Source organism: Phacochoerus africanus, chromosome 7 (assembly GCF_016906955.1).
Source record: "Phacochoerus africanus isolate WHEZ1 chromosome 7, ROS_Pafr_v1, whole genome shotgun sequence".
Classification (NCBI taxonomy): Eukaryota; Metazoa; Chordata; class Mammalia; order Artiodactyla; family Suidae; genus Phacochoerus; species Phacochoerus africanus.
Genome location: NC_062550.1, coordinates 74,350,578 through 74,375,318, shown reverse-complemented (window position 1 = coordinate 74,375,318; position 24,741 = coordinate 74,350,578). Strand labels below are relative to the sequence as shown.

At 36.2% G+C, this 24,741-nt stretch overlaps 1 protein-coding gene across 1 annotated transcript in view; it reads left to right on the top strand.

Moving 5' to 3' along the window:
- Window positions 1-24,741, top strand: part of CPNE8 (copine 8) — a 266,575-nt gene that overhangs the window by 58,811 nt on the left and 183,023 nt on the right. Inside the window, exons 4-5 of the mRNA XM_047787960.1 lie at window positions 9,589-9,692; window positions 21,876-21,915. Of these exons, the coding sequence (XP_047643916.1) occupies window positions 9,589-9,692; window positions 21,876-21,915 (144 nt within the window). The remainder of the gene's footprint in view (window positions 1-9,588; window positions 9,693-21,875; window positions 21,916-24,741) is intronic.

Here is a 24,741-nt window from a genome sequence, read left to right as displayed (position 1 = left end):
GAATCAATTTCTGCTGTATAGCATAGTGACACAGTCATATGTATGTGTTCTTTTCGTCAAACTATCTTCCATCGTGGTCTATCCCAAGAGACTGAATCTATTCCCTGTGCTATACAGTAGGACCTAATTGCTTTTCCATTCTAATGTAATAGTTTGTATCTACTAACCCCAAACTCCCATCCATCCCACTTTTACCCTCCTCCTCCTCCTTCTTAGCAGCCACTGATCTTTCCCTATGTCCATGAATCTGTTTCTCTAAAAATTTTTAAAAACGATCTCAAATTTACAGAAAAATTGTGAATATAGTACAAATAATTTTTTTCCTTTGACGCATTTGACAAAAAGTTGCCAACATGATACCCCAAGGCACTTGAGTATTCTGTTGTATAAAGGACATTCTCCTGCACAGTCATAATATAATAAAATCAGAATGAGGTCTGTTAATAATCTTAAGGCCTCATTCAAATTTCATTAATTGTTCCCATAATATCTTTTAGCAAATGGATCCAATCAGAGTTACCTCCTGCATTTAGCTGTTTTTTCCTTTACATTTTTTTTTTATTTTGCTATTGTCTCTTTGATCTTGAATAGTTTCTCAATCTTTTCCTAACTTGCAAACTTTGACATTTTTATAGATGGAATGCCACCCAATTTGTAGAATTTCTCTTATTTTGACTTCATACATTTTTTTCCCTCTCATGGTACGGTTTTGGGTGCAATATCACTGAAGCGATACTGTGCTCTTCTTATTGTATGTTATCTGGTGGCACAGGATTTTGATTTGTCCCATTTCTGATTAGGTTAATTTTGATCAGTTGATAAAAGTGGTGTCTGTTCTGATCAGTTGATGAAAGTGTGTATTTATGGTTTCCTGTTTTATTCAATGAATTTATGTATGTGTTACTATCATTTGTTTTGGTGCTCAAGTTGTCCCACATTTGCCCGATGGGAACACCTTCAAGCTAGCGTCTCTGACTGTTAAAAGTTGCCCCTGTCTTTCTTTTAGCATGTGCTTATTTCCTCCGACAAGATGTTCGAGGTGTTTATCCCTTTCTCTGGAAATGGTTCTTGCCTTAAATTCTACTTTGTTTGATATGTGAACAAACTATCTTACATTTGTTTAATGTTTGCATGGTTTATCTTATCTCATGGATTTACTTTCAACTTTCCTGTGTTTGTATATGTCACGTGTATCTCTTATAAGCAGGAGATAGTTGAGCTTAAAAATAAGCCTACAGTCATAATCATTGTCTCTTATTTGTTGACCTGTTAATGATGGCCATCCTGACTGGTGTGAGGTGGTACTTCATTGTAGTTTTGATTTGCATTTCTCTAATAATTAGTGATGTTGAGCATTTTTTCATGTGCTGGCTAGCCATCTGTATGTCTTCTTTGGGGAAATGTCTATTTAGGTCTTCTGCACATTTTTCAATTGGGTTGTTTGTTTTTTATTGTTGTTGAGTTGCATGAGTTGTTTGTATATTTTGGAGATTAGACCCTTGTTGGTTGCATCATTTGCAAAGATTTTCTTCAATTCTGTGGTTTGTCTTTTTGGTTTTTTTAATGGTTTCCTTTGCTGTGCAAAAGCTTTTAAGTTTAATTAGTCCCACTGGTTTGTGTCTTTATTGTCACTATTCCAGGCGGTGGATCAAACAAGATGTTGCTGTGATTTATGTCAAAGAGCATCCTGCCTCTGTTTTCCTCTAGTAATTTTATAGTGTCTGGCCTTATATTTAAGTGTTTAATCCATTTTGAGTTTATTTTTGTGAATGGTGTTAGATAATGTTCTAATTTCATTCTTTTACATGTAGCTTTCTAGTTTTCCCAGCACCACTTATTAAAGAGAATAGCTTTCTTCCACTGTATTTTCTTGCCTCCTTTGTCATAGATTAGTTGACCATAGGTGCTTGAGTTTATTTCTAGGTTTATTTCTTTCAGGTTCCATCGATCTATATTTGTGTGTGTGTGTGTGTGTGTGTGTGTGTGTGTGTGTGTGCGCGCGCGCCAGTATCATATTGTTTTGATGATTGTAGCTTTGTAGTATTGTTTGAAGTCAGGAAGCCTGATTCCTCCATTTCTGGTTTCTTTTTCAATATTGCTTTGGCTATTTGAGATCTTTTGTATTTCTATACAAAATTTAAAATATTCTGTTCTAGTTCTGTGAGGAATGTTCTTGGTAATTTGATAGGGATTGCACTGAATCTGTAGATTGCCTTGGGTAGTATAGTCATTTTGACAATATTGATTCTTCCAGTCCAAGAGCATGATATATCTTTCCATCTGTCTTTGATTCTTTCATCAGGATCTTTTAGAGTATAGGTCTTTCAGAGTATGGGTCTTTTGTCTCTTTAGGTAGGGTTATTCCTAGTACTTTATTCTCTTTGATGCAGTGATAAATAGGATGGTTTCTCTGATTTCTCTTTCTGGTCTTTCATTGTTAGTTTATAGAAATACTATCAATTTCTGTGTATTAAATTTGTATCCTACAACTTTGCCAAATTCATTCATGATCTCTAACAGTTTTCTGGTACTCTCTTTAGGGTTTTCTAGGTATCATGTCATCTACAAACAGTGATAGTTTTATTTCTTTTCCAATTTGGATTCCTTTTATTTCTTTTTCTTCTCTGATTGCTGTGGCTAGGACTTCCAAAACTATGCTGAATAATAGTTGTTCCTCTTTTGGCTTCTCTTTTTTTCTAGGTTCTACAACTTATAAATTTTTCTACAACTTATAAATTTTTGTTAGCTCTCTGGTGCCTCCAAAAAGATTGTTTTAATATTTTGTTCAACTTTTCTAGTTGTTCTTAGGGGAAGAGTTGGTCTGAAACAACTTAATTTACCATAGCAGAAGTAAAAGTTTTTTCTGACTACTCTTGAATGAAAATAATTCATAGAGTTAGCTTTGCAATGCTTCTTTTTTTTCCCTGTAAATTTCTCAACAAAAATTAAAGCAAATAAAACTCACCAAAAAAAAAGCACTGAGAATTTAAGAATCTCAGTGCAGAAACTATCTTAAAGGTCTGTCTTATATTCAGTAATGTCAGGAAGAGGAGAAAATGTGTTACATCATGAAAAAAGCAGTAAGAGTATTTACTAATTCTAAAAAAAAAATCTAGGAATTGTTGATTTGGAAGATTTTTAAGATAATTGATTAAAAATTAGTTTTAAGTATATGAAATTCATTATTGCCTACTTTTAAATGACTGTTAGTCAACAACATTTATTTCACATTTGTGTGTAAGATTGCCTTTAAATATTCAAAAACCTTGGGGTTGGTATGAATACATTGTTCAAGTGTATTTCTATTGAATTTAGGTAATCATCTAAATAAAATAATCTAATTTAAAAATAATTGTTCAGATTAAAATAGTAATCTGCCCAATTCATTTAAAAAATATTTGTCTCACATAAAAGAAAATCTCACTGATATATGACAGATTTAACCCATATTCTCCATTAAGGGCCTCTGGGATAAATTAAGTCAATTTTTTTTTCTCTTCACATGATAAGACATGTCACTAAATCACAGAATTAATCATTAAAAATGACATGGTAGGGGTTCCCATCGTGGCTCAGTGGAAACGAATCCAACTAGGAACCACGAGGTTGCGGGTTCAATCCCTGGCCTCGCTCAGTGGGTTAAGGATCCAGCATTGCCATGAGCTGTGCTGTGTGTCTCAGATCTGGCATTGCTGTGGCTGTGGCTGTGGCCGGTGGCTACAGCTCCAAATAGATCCCTAGCCTGGGAACTTCCGTATGCTGTAGGTGTGGCCCTCAAAAGACAAAAAAGACCAAAAAAAAAAGACATAGTAAAAGTAGTTCATTAAAATATTGTTATGTTTTAGAGTATGAGTTAAATGTTTTAACTTAGGTTCTAAAATACTATAATCCAATTTTTAAAATTGATGGCATTTAGTCTTATCTATATTTTATGCATGATAGCTACAGAGATGTAAGCACAGTGTTCTTTTTTTTGATGGTAATTGATTTATGTTCAATCCTAAAAATAAAAGATCCAAAAAAAGAATGAAGTTTCCTTATATGAAATACTCTATCTTAAGCAGGAGTATTAGAAGAAAGTCAGTTTACTTTTGGGTGTGTGTGAGCACGTGTATGTGTATCTATAACTATATCTCACTCATCCATAATAATGTAAGATCTAGACAAAACCTTCAGATTTTGTACTTGTCTTATAATTAAGTGAATTGATTTTTTTTTTTTAAAGTCTTAGATAAAGAGTTACATGACAGAACTCTTATCTTTTTCCCTCAGAGAAAAAGATCCATGGACTCTCTGGTAATCCCAGTGTTTAACTCCCAAGTAGTGTTTAAGAATGTAAATCTTTATGTGTGTGTATGCATATGTGAGTGTGTGTGCATGTGCACGTATGCACGCTTATGCTTGGGATCCTTTATGATGTCTATACTCTTAAACTGAGGGTTTTTTTTTTTTTTTAAGTTTGTCTTAATCTGTCTGCACTACTCAGTTTATCTAGTCTTCTTGTCTAATATCTGGTCCTCTGTGTATCACCAGTATTAAGATTTAATTCCAATTTAATAAGAAAATAAAGATATGCACTAGTCCATATGACCTTTTTCCTTCATCATTTTCATTTTAGTTGACAAATGAATATGAGATTGGATGGTTGTTCTGGGCCTTCACAGTATATTAAACCTTTCTGAACATTTTTCTTGTAACAGAGTTCATCTGCTTGGTGCCATAAATAGATGAATGTTCTTTCCAGTACTGCTCCTCTGAAGCAGTTTAACAATTAGTTGATTTAAAAATCAAGAGTATTTCCATTCTGTTATTTTCTGCAAGATTTGTTCCCAAATTGGAAAAGTAGGTATTTATCTGATTAGCTCAAGCATAAAACAAAGGAAAACTTTCAATGACTTGGCTATGAATTGTTTATTTTTTGCCTAAAGTTTTAAGTGAAACAGTATTTTATGTTCTAACAAAATTAACAGTTTATACGCTTTTTCAAATGACTTAAAACTTTCACACTTGAGTAGAAAAAAGCATTTTCCTAATAATTTTCTATTTATGAGATGAGGAAACTTAATACCTTATAATTATATAGAAGTGTTTGACTGTTGACATATTTAGATATGTTCATAGCACCAGAGATTATTGTGATCAGATTTGTTAGTACTTCTCATACTCCAGTATTGTGGATATTAAAAAAAAAAAAAAAAAAAAAAACTTTAGGATACAAGTTACAATTCTTTCCAAAAAAAAGCTGTTTCTGGATTATACAATTAACAAATATGATTAACAATTATCTTTCCTCAAAATTTTAATCCCCTCTGACCTGCATATAGTTATATGCAGCTGTATGTTTTCTAAGGAATTAGAAAAATTTTATTTAGTGATATAAGGCATTAGCTAAGACTTAAATTTTATTTCAAGTCTAAAAGGCTAATCACTTGGTTGATAGCTAATATATTCCAGCCTCTGGGAAAGAACCAATGTATTCCCCATGAGCTGAACTAGTCATAATTTATCTGTGGATTTCTTACTATTGCCAGTTTTCATTTTTCGTAATAGAATGAATTAAAAAATTGGAATACTGCTTAAAAGTTTTATATTTCCTATTTTAAAAGTAAAATACGGAGTTCCCATTGCGGCGCAGCGGAAACGAATCTTACTAGAAACCACAAGGTTGCAGGTTCGATCTCTGGCCTCGCTCAGTGGGTTAAGGATCCGGCATTGCCGTGAGCTGTGGTGTAGGTTGCAGACATGGCTTGGATCTGGCATGGCATTGCTGTGGCTTTGGCATAGGCCCGCAGCTGTAGCTCTGATTAGACCCCTAGCCCGGGAACTTCCATCTGCCACTGGTGCAGCCCTGAAAAGACAAAAAAAAAAAAAGATTTGTATAAAAAATAAAAATAAAACATTAAAGTAAAACATACTTACTACAAGAAATTAGGAAAACCCACAAATACTTAATGAACAACAGCAATTAGAAGTTAATTGATACATTCCGTTGTACTTTATTTTTCTATATATATAAACTTATATTTTAATCAAAATTTATATTGTACTATACATTTTCAGAGAAGAACATAGAATTTTTTTTCTTTTTTTGTCTTTTTGCCATTTCTTGGGCTGCTCCTGCGGCTTATGGAGGTTCCCAGGCTAGGAGTCGAATCGGAGCTGCAGCCGCTGGTCTACACCACAGCCATAGCAACGTGGGATCTGAGCCGTGTCTGTGACCTACACCATAGCTCGCGGCAAGGCTGGATCCTTAACCCACTGAGCGAGGCCAGGGATTGAACCCGCAACCTCATGGTTCCTAGTCGAATTCATTAACCACTGAGCCATGACGGGAACTCCTGTACTATACATTTTCTATGATTTTTTTTTTCTGAACACTGTGTTGCTAATCTCTTTAGTTAACCATTTGTTAATTTTGTACTTAGGTAAACCGAACATATATATATGTCCTGTGCTTTCATTGAGCTTATTGTCTATCAGGGGAAATCTAAAACACAAATAAAGGTATAATTCTGAAATATAAGTTTCATGAAGGAAAAAATAGGCACTATGAAGGATAAAATTGTAGGGTTGGGGACCTACTTTAGTTAGGGTACTTAGAGGTAGAGGCTTAAAGGATAAAAAAAGCCATGCAAGAGTGATGTTAAGACCATTCCGGGAAGAAAAAATAGGTACAAAAGCCATCAGGTGGGAAGGGTCTCTTGTGTCAGGTAATGTGAAAGAAGTCCAGTTGGAAAACAAGGGGATGCTGGCCCATGATGAAGTTAAGAGGTCTTATAGACCAGGGGCCAGGTCTTATAGACCAAAGAAAAGAAGTTGCATTTGAAGTACTATGGGAAGCCATTAAATATTTTTAGGGTGGTGAAATTTCATGACTCTACATTTCTCAAAAGATAACTCGTAGATGTTGTATGGAGGATGAATTGGAGAGGGAACAAGAGTAAGCAGATATGAAGTAGGAGGCTCTTGAGGTCCATGAGAAAGATGAAAAGCTTAAATTAAGCTGATAACAGGAGATAGGGAGAGAAGTGGACAGCTGTGAGGTACGTTTTGGAGTTGAAATCGATAGTTTATGAGGTGATAATCAATAGAGTTGGTGGGTTAAAAAAAAGTTGGAAAGGATGACTCTCATTTATGGCCTAAGTAATCAACTAGATGGTGTTACCATTTATTGGCAAACAGAGACTTGGTACAGACCATGACAGAGGTGGTGGTTGTAGTGTAAAATAAGTATTTTAAGTTTAGATGACAATTCTGAGTGTCCTGTAAGACAACCACATGTATAAGTCAACAAGAGAGTTTTAAGCATAAGTCTGTACTCACCCACGAATCGGGGCTGATGATACACATTTGGAAGTTATCATCATGTAGATGGAATTTAAGCCAATTAATAGATTAAATAACCTAATAGAAGAGTGAAGATAGACAGGTGAAGATGGTGTGGGATTATGCAGAGACAATGAGAGATTGTGTGCCTGAAAATTTAAGAAGTTAAAAACAGGAGTGTGGTGTCACAAAAAAACAGGAAAGACATTTAGAAAGTAAGAAATGGACAGCTATGTCAGATGCTGCTAAGCAGTCTGGTGTGATGAACGCCAAAAAGTGATCCCTTGATCACTAAATTAGTGATAGGAAGGTCCCTGGTGACATTGTCAAAAGCAATTTCAAGGCTGTGTGTCAGAAGGCATATTATAATACATGTTCATAATTTATAGATGATTAGCTGAAGTTTTAATGGCTGCATAGTAATCTTCACTTGAGATAGCAGGATATATTCAGCCACCCATATTGCTGACAAGCCATTGTTCTCTAAGAAACAAGCTTGTGTATGTTTCAGTGGCACAGAGACCCTGGGGAATTGTTGACTTGCAACTCAGTGGACCTTTCCCTGGGGAATTTTGCTCTGTCTGCTTCCCTCCGAATGTGGGTTTGGTTAATCCTCAAGAGGGATTGGGGTGCTGGGAGATATGGGTGCTGGCTGAGCCTCTTTGAGATTGTTGCACATTTGCTCATTTGATATTCTCTGCTCTGCTCTGGGAACCGTTTTGCCTCCCAGCAGTAGAAAAGCTGGGAGAGTCCAGGCTCTCTCAGGTTCACTTTTGTACTCCTTGACCTCTGCACTGTCTTTTTTGGGGGTGCCGGGGTACTTCTAGCCTGTGTTATTTGGTACATACTCTTATTCCCATTCCCTTAAAATTAGAAATCATTGATTAGCTCATTGTTGAATCTTCCCAGGGCTGAAAGAGGAGAGTCCTAGAAAGAGTGAATGTAGATTTTGTAGTCAGAGTGTGTGGAGACCCTCTACCTCAATGTTCTCATATTAAAGTAGGACTAATAATATGCACCTTGTGGACTTATGGTTTAGATTTTAAGTAAGATGTGAAAAATGCTTAGAACAAAGTAGAGTGCTCAATAAATGGTGACAGTAATTATTATTATGGTTCAAAGTAAATGTTCAATATCTTTGAAATGTTGAATTAGTTACCCAGGTTATGATTTGTTTGTATGATAATGGTCCAAGATATAAAAAATTGCCTAATGCATAAGTCTCTGCAAACTAGTTCTTTTCTGGATAATTAGTCGTAACCATAGTAGATCTTTTGTCATCCATATTTTGTATCATAGTTTTGTTATCACGATTTATGTAAGCACATGACCTTCACTTTTTGGTGGATTAGTAGTTCTCTTATTCCTAGTAAAAATATAATTATCCCTTTAACTTTAATAAAAAGTTGGTTCTCTGATAAGATAGCATGAATTGTGCTGTTCAGAATGAAAGGTTGAAATTCCCTCTTTAGAATTTCATGTCAGGAGGGTAAAAATGTAAGCAAAATACAAAAAGGTGTTGTAAAGTTTATATTTCTGTTCTGTAGCTTTGGAAGCAGTGCCTGATGGCTTTCCTTCATATCGAAAGGAAGAATACTAGATATGGAGTTTTGTTTCTTGGTTTTCACTTCTCCTGTGATGGAGAAACATATTTTTTTCCTAAGTGAAAGTAAATAAAGTAGCTTAAAAATATGCAAGAGTCGTAGGTTCATTTTGGCTGTCTAAATACTGTGAGAATTAAAACAGAACAAAACAAGAACAAATTGTTGAAGTGTCTAATAGCTTATTAGAAAGTTCTTCTCAAAACATGTCTAATAAACTATTTTGTGTGGAGGATTGCTGGATTACGAACTGAGTATCACCTCTTCTTACAACTGAGCCCTCCAGTTGTAAGAATATGTGTCACTTAGGCCTAGTTATACACTAGGTTAGGAAGAATATTTGTGATAAATTTAAGGTAGAAATAACTTCTTTTCATTGGAAAGGATTTGGCTTTCAAGAGGGGAGAAAAGTGGAGGAAGTGTTATATAAATTTTCAGAAGCTACTTTTCTAGTAAATGTGAATGAACTCAGGGCTCATTTTCTGAATTCCCTTGAGTAAATAAGAGGGATGATTTGATCTCTAAAAAGTGTCTGGAAAGCTTTATTTTATCAAGTCATTTGAATATTTCATGCTTATGTTTTCAAGGAGCTATATTAATATGTATTGTATAGCAGTACATGCAAGGCTTGATTTTAACGTCTCTCTCTTTTTCTCAACAGTTTGGAAGGACTGAAGTCATTGATAATACTTTAAATCCTGATTTTGTAAGAAAATTTATTCTGGACTACTTTTTTGAAGAAAGAGAGAATCTTCGTTTTGACTTGTAAGTGCCAGTAAAACTTGCTTTTAAAAATGATGAAAATGAAAAAGCACAATCTTGGAGTTCCCATCGTGGCGCAGCAGAAATGAATCTGACGAGGAACCATGAGGTTGCAGGTTCGATCCCTGGCCTCGCTCAGTGGGTTAAGGATCCATTGTTGCCCTGAGCTGTGGTATAGGTCGCAGACACGGCTCGGATCTGGCATTGCTGTGGCTGTGGTGTAGATTCTACCCCTAGCCTGGGAACTTCCATATGTCATGGGTGTTGGCTCTATAAAGGACAAGAGACAAAAAAATAAAAAATAAAAAATAAAGTAAATAAAAAAGCATAATCTTATATCAACCCCTTTCCTTCAAGAGTTGTAGAAGTTCTAAGTATTGTTGTACTTATCAAATAAATTGACTATGCCCTATTTGGTAATTTCCTTTTTGAAACCCCCTTTTAAATAGTAAAAATGAGGTTCCTGAGGAAAAAAACTGAAAGTAAAATGTCATGATTCCCTGACCACGTTTACCATGGAGATTTGTACACAGGGTTGTTATTTAAAAAACAGACATGTAAGTCACGGGGAACGTGATTTCATTCTCCCATTGTTCAGGGCCTTCCCAGTAGTCATATTTAAGAATTCTCCTTCTCTCTCACGCAAGTGTGGTATTCCCTTAATTTCTTCCAGTTAGTTTCAGACCTAACTTCGTCCTAAAACCAGCCATGATTTCAAGATTCTTTGTTCTCCTTCTTTATTTCCCTTTCTCTCTTACTCCTTTTCTAGGTTTTCTGTATTCTCTCATTTAAAAGTAATAAAGTGATAAATATTTATTATAAACTTTAAGTATTAAGGCATTTAAAAAGTGAAATTTCGCTGTTACTCTAGCACCACACACACAGCACAACCAACCAAAACTGGAAATGACTCAATGTATATGCTTGTAGATTTTTTTTCTTTAAAGCTACACCTGTATATGGAATCTCAATATTTTGAAAATCTCAGGTATTTTCCAATTACTTGTATTTTTCAGATATATATCTTTCTATGCCACTAAATGTATAGACATGCTGGAGTTCCCATTGTGGCTCAGCAGGTTAAAAACCTGACATAGTATCAATGGCCTCACTTAGTGGGTTAAGGATCTGGTGTTGCCAGAAGCTCTGGTGCAGGTCACAGATGTGGCTCAGATCCAGTGTTGCTGTGGCTGTGGTGTAAGCTGCAGCTCCAATTCAACCCCTAGCCTGGGAACTTCCATATGCTGCAGGTGAGGCCCTAGAAAGAAAAAAAAAATGTATATATAAAGATATGCATTCATTCATTTTAATGGCCACATAATTTATGATTCAAAAAACCCACAATTTACTTAGCCAGACATTTACTGATGAATATCCTGGTTGGTTCTATTTTCACTATTATGTGTAATCCTTCAGTGGGTATTTTTGTATGTAAACTTTCTGAATTTCATTTTTTGCATTTTCAGAATATAAATTAGTCAAGCTATAGTATGAAACAATATAAACCAGACTACTCACTACCTGCGTCTAACCTTTGGGACCAACTTAGTGATCCTGTATGCTTTGTTGGTCCTCTGAACTCCTTGCCTAGATTTTAACTCTGATTTTTAGAACCATTTCTGTTTTCTTTTGGCTGCTACTATCTGCTGCCAGACGCCTGTCATCATTATGAGCAGCTGCTGCCAGGTGACTACACGCACCCACTTTCCCACACTCAGGTCTTATTTTTGGCTCTGCTTGTATTGGTTTATGTCACTTGATATTGGAAACAGTGGCTATTATAGAATCGCACAAGTAGAATGAAAAGAAGGAAAATGGTACTCTCAAAAGGATGATTCCAGTCAAATATTAGTCAGTAGACCATTGAGCAGAAGTTAAGAGCTGGGCAGGTCGTTCTGGAGAGAAGTAGGGAAAGAATGACTAACCTGTGCACACCCCGGGACCAGTATAAACACAACGTATGATGGTATACAAATCCCTTGCCAGCACATGAAAACAAACTGGAATCTGTACATATAAGCATTGTGTATGTATTCATGCACAATAATCATTAAATTACATGTGCATTTGTGGAATGCTAATTTAAATGATTAAATTATAAACATTGTGCATTTATCAAATGGGTGGAAAGATGAAACTTTTGAGCATTGTGATACTGTTGAACGTGTAGCTCGAGGTACCCTGCACTTTTCTTACAAGGCTGCTGAATTACATGTTTCTGCCTAATATATTTGCTACTGGTAATGAAGACAGATAATATCACTTCTAGAGACCTATTTTTGTATAATAGTAGAAGTTTTGAATTTTATGGAGTATTTTGTCAAGTACTGAAATAAAAATGACTTCACTATTTAACTACAAAAAAAAAAAAGAGAGAAGAAGAAGAACGATTTACCTGTGTACAGAGGTGTGGTGAACATGTGCTCATCTCCACTGAGAATGAGACTATGGAAGTTTATGGGTTTTAAGGAGTGTCCAGCTAAGGAAATGTAATTCTACTGAACTCATTGTTTGTTAGTTATTTAAATATTATGTCTGTTTTACCAAATACTGTTTCAAAAGTTACTTTGACCAACTAATGACTCAAATGAGAATATGTTAGGTTAGGGAGGTACCTCATACTTACATGATGTTCGGCAACCTTACTAGGTATGCTTAGAATGAACAAGGGAGACCTAAAGGTAGAAAGTTAGGGCATTGATAGAACTTAACATACTTCTCTAGTATTTGATGATAAATCAATAATATTGTTTAATTTCACTGTAGATGATTCAAGGAATTAAAAAAAAAAAGAAAGCAAAACTTCAGTATACTTACGGGTAGAAATCTGGAATGATTAGATGGTTTAATATGTTTGTTGGTATTATCTTCCATTTACTTATAAACTAAGGAAATAATTATAGAAGCTCGGTAGTTTGAAAGTTAGTATGTAAGTTTTTAAGTACAGATAAGAAGATGTGGTTTGTGATAATAATACTAAACTTATTATTCACAGTAATATGTTAATCTTTCTATTACAAACTGTGAATAATAGTAGTATATATACACAGATTTAACCAATCCAATAAATTTCTGAGGTAGAGTTGCCTCATTTTTATAAATGAGAAAACTTAGGCCTGGATAGTTGAAGGGATCCGTGCTTTCCAATACGGAATCAAATTTTGCATGAAATAGTTTATAATTTAATGGTATAAAACCTGAATTTCTAAAATGTTATGAAGATTAAAAATAATGCCTGAACTGGGGAGTTTTTATTTTTATTTTGGTTGTATAATGCTGAGGGAAATATGTGTTTGAAGTATTCTACTGCAAATTGAATATAATAATGGGATTTTTTGAATCTAAGTAAGCAAAAGTAAGAATACATAGGAAATTAGTATGTTTGATTAGTATGGATGTTATATTATTTTATCATAGTGTAACAAGAAGAAATAAAGTAACAAATTAGTGTAGGTAAAATGATATATTTTAGGAGTTCCCACTGTATCTCAGTGGTAATGAACCCCATTAGTATCCGTGAGGACTAGGTTTGATCCCTGCCTCTGCTCAGTGGGTTAAGGATCAAGCATTGCCATGAGCTGTGACGGAGGTTGCCGATGTGGCTCAGATCTGGTGTTGCTGTGGCTGCGGCATAGGCTGGTGGCTACGGCTCTGATTCAACCCCTAGCCTAAGGAACTTCCATATGCTGCAGGTATGGCCCTAAATAGAAAACAAAAACAAACAAAAAAATGATGTATTTTAACTTAGCTTTCTCTTTTCTAAAAATTATAGTTTCTCAGAAAATATGTAATGTTCAAAATGTGAAAGCATACTGCAAAACTGAATTAAAGAGATATTTCAACTTTCAAATGTATTTAGTTAACTTCAGAAATTTGAGTCAAATAATATTATTTCGATGTTATATGATCTCTAACAATTTAAGACAGTCAGGACCAGAGCAAGGGATACCTGAGGAAGATTATCTAGAAAAGTAACAAGTATATTCTTTCAGCTTTTGTAGTATTTTTTATACCATTTTAATCCCTGCTTAATTTCCCGTTTATATGAGTATCTTGAATAACCTGTGAGAGCAGGCTTTTTTTAACATTGTGATTTTTTTCCACCATATCTATGTAAGTTTCTAAGTGTGGAAAACAGTGAATTGTTCTCTAGTTATAAGTGTCTGTTTAGTTCTTAAATTTTGTCTTTGCAATGCGTTATTCCTAAAAAATCTTCACTGCAGAAAACTTGGAAATGAGAAAAAGATAAAGTAGTCAATAAAATCCACCCCAACCCACGTCACCCAGAGAACTACAGCACATACTTTATACAGCATGTTTACAGTGAATGTCCCTTTAAGGGAACAGCAATGCTGAATAACACAGTAGTTTAAATTGGCCAACAGGTAGATGTCATTAGATTTCAGAATTTTTTTTTTTAATTTAGTTAATTTGTGTATTGATTTTACAAAATTCCAAAGAAACAATGCAGAGTTCCTGTTGTGGCTCCGCAGGTTAAGAACCCGACATACTGTCTGTAAGGATGCGAGTTCGATCCCAAGCCTTGCTTAGTGGGTTAAGGATCCCATGTTGTTACAAGCTGCAGCATAGGTCGCAGCTGCAGCTCAGACCCAGTGTTGCTGTGGCCGTGATGTAGACCAGCAGCTGCAGTTCTTTTTTTTTTTTTTTTTGTCTTTTTGCTATTTCTTGGGCCACTCCTGCGGCATATGGAGGTTCCCAGGCTAGGGGTCTAATCGGAGCTGTAGATGCCAGCCTACACCAGAGCCACAGCAACGCAGGATCCGAGCCGCGTCTGCAACCTACACCACAGCTCACGGCAACGCCAGATTGTTAACCCACTGAGCAAGGGCAGGGACCGAACCCGAAACCTCATGGTTCCTAGTCGGATTAGTTAACCACTGCGCCACGACGGGAACTCCCTGCAGTTCTGATCCCTAGCCTGAGAGAGCTTCCATGTGCCGCAGATGTGGCTGTAAAAAGAAAATTAAAAACAAATAAAAAGAAGCTTTGAAAGTGCAATATCTAAACAATTACATATTACAGAAGGTTTGAGAAATGGCTTTCAGGAGGTTTTTTATTTAAATTTCCATGTGGATGGAAGATTGTAATCAGAGAGAGAAAGAGAATGAATGAATATGTATTCCTGATTGCTGGCAGCACTGGCCCAAATTCCTGTAAATTCTGATTAATCCAAAATTATTGTTATGGTGATATGACTGAGATATTTTTAAGATTAGCTTATCAGCTATGAGTTTTAAAATTCTCCTGCCTTTTTGATTTGACATATACTTATTCAAGAGACATGGTTTCTGTCATGCTCCCTATATATTGCAGATAAAGTTGTAAACTTTTGCATTTATTTTGTTAGAACTATCACACCTATAATCATATAGCTACTTCAAAAATCACTTTGTTGTCAGATTTGAAAAATTTATTATTGGCAGAACAGCTGTACAGAAATGTCTTTGAGCAAGAAGTGTGGACAGCTGTTTCACCATGTTGTATGTGCTGGAGACTAGGAGATCCTAGAGATAATGCTCTTGTTTTTCCATTTAGAATAGACTACCAACAAGGGAGTTACAAGTCTAGAATTGATTTACCTAGCAGGTTATTTTCCTCCTTGATAAATCAAATGGTGATACTTACGCAATGTATAAGGTTATTAGGATCTATTTTTGAAGGCTCTCAACGCCTTGGGGGGAAAAAATGTTGTTTTATTTCTTCCAACAGTTGTCCACACCGTCAATTTCAACTGTTCCCATTGGTCGTGGGCTCCCTTAGCAATGCCAAGATCTAACTTCATGAATTTTCCCTTTTCATTTTAAAGTTCTGTTGAAGGAGAGTTGATCCACAACGTTGTGGTCCTTTCTGCTGTACCGCAGAGTGACTCAGTTGTACATGAACACACATGCCAATCCCAGACGCCTAGTCCCTCCCCTCCCCTGTCCCCTTGGGGAGCCATAGTTTGTTTTCAAAGTCTGTGAGTCTGTTTCTGTACTGCAACTAATTTCATTTGTATCCTTTGTTAAGATTTGACACATAAGCGGTGTCACAGGATGTTTGTCTTTAACGTCATTTAGTATGATAATCTCAAGGTCCATCCATGTTGCTGGAAATGACAGTATTTCTAATTTCTTTTCTTTTTTTTTTTTTTTTGTCTTTTTGTCTTTTCTAGGGCCGCTTCCCCCGCATATGGAGGTTCCCAGGCTAGGGGTCTAATCGGAGCTGTAGCCAACCAGCCTACACCACAGCCACAGCAACGCCGGATCCTTAACCCACTGAGCAAGGCCAGGGATCGAACCCGCACCCTCATGGTTCCTAGTTGGATTCATTAGCCACTGAGCCACAACGGGAACTCCCGTATTTCTAATTTCATGAATTTTCAGTCGCTTGTTTATTAGAACCATCTCCTTTTGTTAATAGTTACATACTATTCACTTTAAAACTTTTTTTTTTTTTTTTAATTTTCCCACTGTACAGCAAGGGGGTCAGGTTATCCTTACATGTATACATTACAATTACATTTTTCCCCCAGTCTTTCTTCTATTGCAACATGAGTATTTAGACAAAGTTCTCAATGCTATTCAGCAGGATCTCCTCACTTTAAAACTTTTTAATCTCAAACTTAATCCCAGACTCTTCACTTTCTCTCCCCTCAGAGCTACTGTCATAACTGCCTGCAGGAGAGATGGGGGTGGGGTGGGGTGGGGTGGAAGAGCAGAAAGGTGGGGAAGTTGGGAAGCAGGTATGTGAGTCTCCTACCTTCTGAAAAGCCTAGACCTTAGAAGGCACCAGCCTGAGGGGACACGTACCAGGCACTCTGCTTGTCTTCTTCACTGAGGAGGGGGCACTAAAGGGACCGTGGTCCTTGTTCCTCGGCTCTCACAAGGCACCTCATAGCCCTGTCAGCTGATATTGTCTTCCACTGGCAGCCCTAGGATGGACCTACAGGTAGGTTCTATAGCTGAAGGGGGAACCAGAGGCTGTCCTCCCCTTCTCCCAAGCACCCCAGATTTGGGAGCTCTCCCTCTCCTTTGGGGAGTGGACAGAACCTCCTCTTGAAATAGCTTATTTTATGTGTGAGCTTTTTGGAGAAGGATCTGGCCCTGATGAGAGTGACTCACGAGCAGCTGTGAGCTAAGCATGAGGAGAAACTTAGCATCTTTTGTTTTCAGCTTTGGCCTTAATCGGAATTTCAGAAATACAGGAAAAATTCCCGTCAAAATCTGTTACCTCCCATTGGAAAACATACTCAGGAGGAGCCACCCACATCAGTTACTGCCAATTCAGTACTCGGCCCATAAGGTTTTAACAGTAGGATGAAGTGGTTTACAAAATTGCTGTTAGTAAATTTAGGCCCAAAGGAACTGTCCCAGGGGTAAACTACTGAACGGTTTCCAGGGCTGATGCTTGAGAAGGAGCCGGCAGAGTTACATTGTACCTTTGATATCGCCATAGTTGCCAATTGTAATCTTACCCTTAAAAGAATGTCGCAAATAAAAAATATTTTTGTACTAATATTTGTAGGTCTTCAGTAGATGTTGGCAATTTGCTGATTCACAGTTTTAGTTAACATCTGTTGAGAGTGGTCAGAATGCCTTGATTTGAAAGAGAATAATTTGTAATGCTTCTGAGGCAGGTATTTGCATCACACAATTTTAAAGCTGGTTTGTGGTAAGCATTCTTTGCTAGGGAGTCAGTGCACCTCTGCCCAAGCATCCCTATACTCAGTGAAATTTGCTTTGCCTTTTTTGATCGAAGTGTTTCGTTTCTCTGTGAAAACATGCCTGTTATGAGAAAGGAAAGACTTTAATTAACCTTAAAAGGGGGTTAATTATTCATAGGAAGCTATGCACGAGGAATGTGAAAGGAATATGATTTGGAAGACTGGAACCAGTACAAATATTTTCCTATTCAGGAACTCAGCCAATTGAGATTGTTTTGACTATTAGCAATCTATTTCTAAAAAAATATTTGAAACAAGGGGCTAAAATAATAGGGAGTGATGATTTACCAGGGTCTCTCCAAAAAATCACTTGTTTCTTTTTTAAAAAAAAATTGTATTGGGAGTTCACGTCATGGCTCAGTGGTTAACGAATCTGACTAGGAACCTTGAGGTTGTGGGTTTGATCCCTGGCCTCGCTCAGTGGGTTAAGGATCCTTCTTTGCCGTGAGCTGTGGTGTAGGTGGCAGACGAGGCTCAGATCTGGCGTTGCTTTGGCTCTGGTGTAGGCCGGCAGCTACAGCTCTGATTAGACCCCTAGCCTGCGAACCTCCATATGCCACAGGTACGGCCCTAAAAAAAAAAAAAAATTGTATTAAAGTATAGGTGATTTACAATGATCCTTCAGGTTCTGCTCTACAGCAGTGACCCAGTCATATCATATATACATTACATATGAATATGAAGACACACACATACATTTTTTTTATACTGTCTTCCATCATGTTCTAACCCAAGAGACTGGACCTACTTCCATTCTAAATGTGATAGTTTGCATCTACCAGCACCAAGCTCTCCATGCTTCCCACTTCCTCCCTGCTCCCCCCACCCCCTGGCAAACACAAGTCTGCTGTCCATGTCCATGATCTGTTTCTAGTTTTATTTTTATTTTTTGTCTTTTTAGGGCTGCACCTGTGGCATGTGGATGTTCCCGGTCTAGGGGTCGAATCGGAGCTGTAGCTGTTGGCCTATGCCACAGCCACAGCAGCGCCAGATCTGAGCTGCGCCTGCAACCTACACCACAGCTCATTGCAAGGCTGGATCCTTAACCCACTGAGCCAGGCCAGGGATTAAACCTGCATCCTCATGTATGTTACTCAGATTTGTTTCCACTGAGCCACAATGGGAACTCCTGTTTCTGTTTTATAGATAGGATCATTTGTGTCATATTCTAGGTTCCACAAATAAGTGATATCATATAGTATTTGTCTTTCTCTTTCTGACTTACTTCACTTGGTATGAGAATCTCTAGTTCCATCCATGTTGCTGCAAATGGCATTAGTTTGTCTGTTTTTTATATCTGAGTAATGTTCTATTCCATATATGTACCACATCTTCTTAATCCATTCATCTGTCGATAGACATTTGGGTTGTTTCCACATCTTGGCTATTGTGAGTACTGCTGCAGTAAACATACCGGTGCATGTATCTTTTTGAGGGAACGTTTTGTCCAGATATATGCCCAGGAGTGTAATTGTTGGATCACATGGTAGTTTTATATTTAGTTTTCTGAGGAACCTCCTTACTGTTTTCCATAGTGGTTGTACCAATTTGTATTCCCAACACTGAAAGAGGGTTCCTTTTTCTTCACACCTTCTCCAGCATTTGTTATTTGTAGGCTTATTAATGATGGCCATACTGACCAGTGTGAGGTGGTGACCTCCTTGTAGTTTTGATTTGTATTTCTCTAACAATTAGTGATGTTGAGCATTTCTTTCATGTGTCTGTTAGCTATGTGTATGTCTTCTTTGGAGAAATGTCTGTTTAGGTCTTCTGCCCATTTTATGATTGGATTGTTTTTTGTTGTTGGTTGTATGAGTTGTTTGTATATTTTGGAGATTAGGCTCTTGTCAGTTGGGTCATTCACAAAGATTTTCTCTGATTCTGTGGGTTGTCTTTTTGTTTTGTTTTGTTTTATGGTTTCCTTTGCTGTGCAAAAGCTCTTGAGTTTAATTAGGTCCTGTTGGTTTATTCATGTCTTTATTATTCTAGGAGGTGGATCAAACAAGATGTTTCTGTGATTTATGTCAAAGAACATTCTATGTTTTCCTCTAGGAGTTTTATAATATCTGGCCTTACATTTAGGTCTTTAATCCATTTCGAGTTTCCTTTTTTATGTGGTATTAGAGAATGTTCTAATTCCATTCTTTTACATGTAGCTTTCCAATTTTCCCAGAACCACTTATTGAAGAAACTATCTTTCTTCCACTGTATTTTCTTGTCTTCTTCTTTTTTTTTTTTTTTGGTCTTTTTTTGCTACTTCTTGGGCCGCTCCCGCGGCATATGGAGATTCCCAGGCTAGGGGTCCAATCGGAGCTGTAGCCACCAACCTACGCCAGAGCCACAGCAACGCAGGATCCGAGCCGCGTCTGCAACCTACACCACAGCTCACGGCAACGCCGGATCGTTAACCCAGTGAGCAAGGGCAGGGATCGAACCCTCAACCTCATGGTTCCTAGTCGGATTCGTTAACCACTGTGCCACGACGGGAACTCCTTTTCTTGTCTTCTTTGTCATAGATTAGTTAACCATAGTTTGATTAGGTTTATTTCTGGGCTTTCTAACCTACTCCACTGACCTATATTTCTGTTTTTGTGCCAGTACCATCATGTTTTGATGACTCAAGCTTTGTAGTATAGTCTGAAATTAGGGAGCCTGATTCCTTCAGCTCCATTTTTCTTTCTCAAGATTACTTTCACTATTTGGGGTCATTTGTGTTTCCATACAAATTTTAAAGTATTTTGTTCTATTTCTGTAAAGAATGTCTTTGGTAATTTAATAGCGATTGCCCTGAATCTGTGGATTACTTTGAGTGGTATGGTCATTTTGATAATGTTGATTCTTCCAATCCAAAAGCATAGTATATCTTTCCATCTGTTTGTGTCATCTTTGATTTCTTTCATCATCATCTTATAGCTTTCAAAGTACAGGTCTTTTGTCTCTTTAGGTAGGTTTATTCCTAAGTATTTTATTCTTTTTGATATTATGGTAAATGGTAATTTCTCTTTCTGATCTTTCATTGTTAGTACATAGAAATGCAGTCAATTTCTATGTATTAACTTTGTATCCTGCAACTTTGCTAAGTTCATTGATGAGCTCTAACAGTTTTATGGTATTGTCTTTAAGATTTTCTACATATAATATCATGTCATCTGCAAACAGTAGTAGTTTTACTTCTTTTCCAACTTGGATACTTTTATTTATTTTTATTCTCTAATTGCCATGGCTAGGACTTCCAAAAGTATGTTGAACAGCAGTGGTAAAAGTGGACACCCTTGTCTTGTTTCTGATCTTAGTGAAAATGCTTGCAGTTTTTCACCACTGAGAATGATGTTAGCTGTGGGTTTGTCATATATGGCTTTTATTATGTTGAGATGGGTCTCCTTTATGCCCACTCTCTGGAGTGTTTTTATCAGAAACAGGTGTTGAATTTTGTCAAAAGCTATTTCTGCATCTTTTGAGATGATCATATGTTTTTTATTTTTCATTGTGTTGATGTGGTGTATCACTGACTGATTTGTGGATATTGAAGAATCTTGCATCCCTGGGATAAATCACACTTGATCATGGTGTATGATCCTTTTAATATATAGTTGGATTTGGTTTGCTTATATTTTTTTGAGTATTTTTTGCATCTATGTTCATCAGTGATATTGGTCTGTAATTTTCTTTTTTTGGTGGTATCTTTGTCTGGTTTAGGTATCAGGGTGATGGTGGCCTCATAGAATAAACTTAGGAGTCCTTCCTTTGATATTTTTTGGAAGAGTTTCAGAAGAATAGGTGTTATCTCTTCTCTGAAAGTTTGGTAGAATTCACCTGTGAAGCCATCAGGTCCTGTGCTTTTGTGTTTTGGAAGTTTTTAAATCACATTTTCATTTTCAGTACTTGAGAAATCACTTATTTCTAATACCAACTGGTCAAATATAGGACATAAAATACTCCTATATAAATTTTTTTTTTCTGTAAATTACATGTTTTCCCCAAGTCCTATGATTGGGGAAAATAATGTCTCATTACTGTAGTCAAATTTCAAATTAATAAGAGCATTTATTATATTAAGTGGGAGTTATACACAAATGGCAGCTTGTTTTCAGCACCTGTTTATCTTTTAATAGTACTTAAATAAGAGGAATTTCTGTTTTTAGGGAGCAGTATTAGGAGTTTATCAATTCACAGAAAAGGGAAATTTTAAACTTGTCTTATCAGGCAGAAGAATCAATGACTGCGAAAATATTAGGACTACTACTTAGGTTGTAGAAATAAAAGGACTCAGGGATTGTGACTTCTACCATTGTCATATAAGCCATAGATTATGAGAAATTTCTAGATTTTTAATATTTTTCTCCCCATTCATATAGTTTTGATTTATATATATATTATATTTATGTTTTAGGGAAAATACTGACATTTTTCTCTAGCTTTATTTATGGAAATAATTTGAATTTTATATTTTAATCTTTTAGGTATGATGTTGATTCAAAGAGTCCGAACTTGTCCAAACATGTAAGTTTGTATATTTTTTATGATGATTGCATAATTTAAATTACAATATGATTTGATTGATATTTATGTAGATTTATTAATATTAAAGTTATATCTTTACAACGTGTTATAGTTATCATAGAAAATAAATAGCATTTTTACCGAACCCTAGAATAACATATTTGGAGGGGCTAATTAATAAAAAGATACATTCAGTATGTGAACTAGATTAATTTTATTTATTTACTGCGGCTAGAAACAGGCATGGTGAATTTAGCTATTTTCTCTCTCTCTCTCTCTCTTTCTCTCAGTAAGACCACATATTTTTTGTTCTATGGCTTTTCTCTATGCTCTGTTTCCTCTCTGAAGACCAAGTTTCTTTGGTTATTCATGCTGTGTACATAGGGTAAATGACCTTCTAACCTGACTGGACATAGGCTTTCAGGTACCTGCTCTCTCTGAATATAATTTCTGTTTCTCAATTTAACTAGTCTTGGATGGCATAATAACTAGAAAGTTAAAAGACATTTTCATGGGGTTGAAGGATTTTTTGAGGGTGAGTATGAAGATGGTAACTTGTTCTTAACCATTGTGGTTGCCTTGAGTTCACGGCAGAGTACATGGGATGTGGGATAGAAAGTTACTTCAAACCTGATTTACTATGTCTTCCTTCAACAATCACTAATGACTAAATATTTTTCTGTAGGATATATGTCTTAGAAAAGCCATAGTAAATGTAATATCTCTTCAGATATTTTTCTTTTGTAGAAGACCTTTTTTTCCCATAGGTCAAGTTTATGTATTGCTCATGGTAAAAATTCTTATCCTGACTCTGATTTAACCTTATGATATCTCTTTTCCTATGTTCTTATCACCATACTTCTTTACAGAACATCCTTGATTTCTATCATAACTTGCTTTTCATTCTCCCTTCAATTTCTTTACTGTATTCTGATTTTCACTTTTGTTTAAACTGTCGTGACATAGGTTAGATCAAAATGTCAAATGATGTAACATAGGTTACATCAAAATGCCCCTTGGAGTTCCCTTGCGGCTAAGCATGTTAAGGATTCAGTGTTTTCACTGCAGCAGCTAGGACAGCTGCTTAGCATGGGTTTGATACCAGGCCCTGAAACTTCTACATGCCATGGGTGCAGACAAAAAAAAAAAATGTAGTGACCTCTCTTCATTCATTACCTTGCTTGACCTCTCCATTATTTTGGACATGGTTAACTACATCATTCTTGAAATACCTCCCTTGACTTGGAAGAAACATGGAAGTTTCTTCCTTGCTTCTTTTCCTACCCCTCTGTGTACTCATTACCTGTTATATTTTAATTTCTCTTTCTCCTTCTATCCCTTAATAATAGTATTTCTTATGGCTTTATTTTCAATTTTTGTCTCATCTCACTGTGTAAGCTCTCTTTAGGAGAGTTCCAGCATCTTTATGTCTTACCCTGATGATTCATGTACCCTCTGTACACCTCAGCAAATTTAAGCTTCCAACTGCTTGTTAAATATTACCTGGTAGATATTCTATGGAAGCCTAAAATTTAAATATATTGAAAATGTATATGAGTTTTACCATTCTGATTTTGCTCTTCTGCCTATAATATCTTCCTGAGAATTATTATCAAAACACAGCATGCTTACTTAGAAAACTTTCATACAGTTCTCCTGGTCCTTAGTATGATGAAAACATTTCAAATTTCTGAAATGATTCCTTAAAAAAAAGTGATACACTTACTTCTTGAACAATAGAATAAAAGTAAATAATCAACAACACACATGATATTAGCTCATTTAACATCATAGCACAGTAGTTCAGAGAGTCTTCATAAAGGAACTGAGAATCAAATTGTGTTTAACTTTAAACATGGTAAATCCACTTCCATCAAAGGCAGAGACTCGGAGGTAGTCCATCGGGCATATTCCACTGAAAGCTGGACTGATGCCCACAGAGAACCATGATAACCCTTGCACACGGGAGGTCTTGGAAAGCTGACAGCCCTGAGTCAGTCACGGAAAGTCACCCCTTTGGAATTCATGTTTCTTGTTCAGTTTTCACTTCTTTACAAATCTTACCCCATTTCCTTGCCTGAGTGGAAATTGAGCACTGTCTCTCAAGTGGAATTGCTTAACATCTCCTTCCTCTTGTATTTTAGGGTCAGTCTCTGTTAACCTCCTTCCATCTCACAGTCTATCTAGTGCGTCACCAAATCCTGTTCGTTCTAAAAGCAAATTGTTTCTTTTCCGTCTTCCCCCTTTTTTTTAACTGTTACTGCCTTAGTTCAGATTCTCATCGCTTTTCTCCTGAAGTATTGTATAGCTTCCTATAGTTCCTATAGTTTATATTATCCCACATTTTAATGTATCCTCACATTACTCTCTGTGTTATATTTCTTAAATATATTTAGTAAGCAACACAAATTAGTTAATAAGAGCCCGAGCTTATAAGTAGATAAACCGTGCTATAAGCAGGAGGAAATATATTTTTGAATTGTTACGAGTTGTTAAGAGATAACTGCCTTGAATTTCTGTTAGAAATTAGCAAGAACAAAAGCCCTTCCTTATTTGAAAGCATCCCAGTACAGATTTTAGGTAAAAGAATTATATAACTCATTTAACTCAAAAGGAGTTCAGGAGGCATTTGAAAGATCAGAGAAACCAACAAACAAACTAGGTCTATTCCCTGACAATGTAGTTCTTTAAAAGTGTGGTTGTCTACCTGCCAATTTTCCAAAGTGAAATAAAAACTGGAATCTTTGAGCAAGTACTGCTAAGTGCCTGGGCTTGCATGTGGAATACAGGCACTTACCTTTTATAAAAGGGATTTGATAGCAAGAG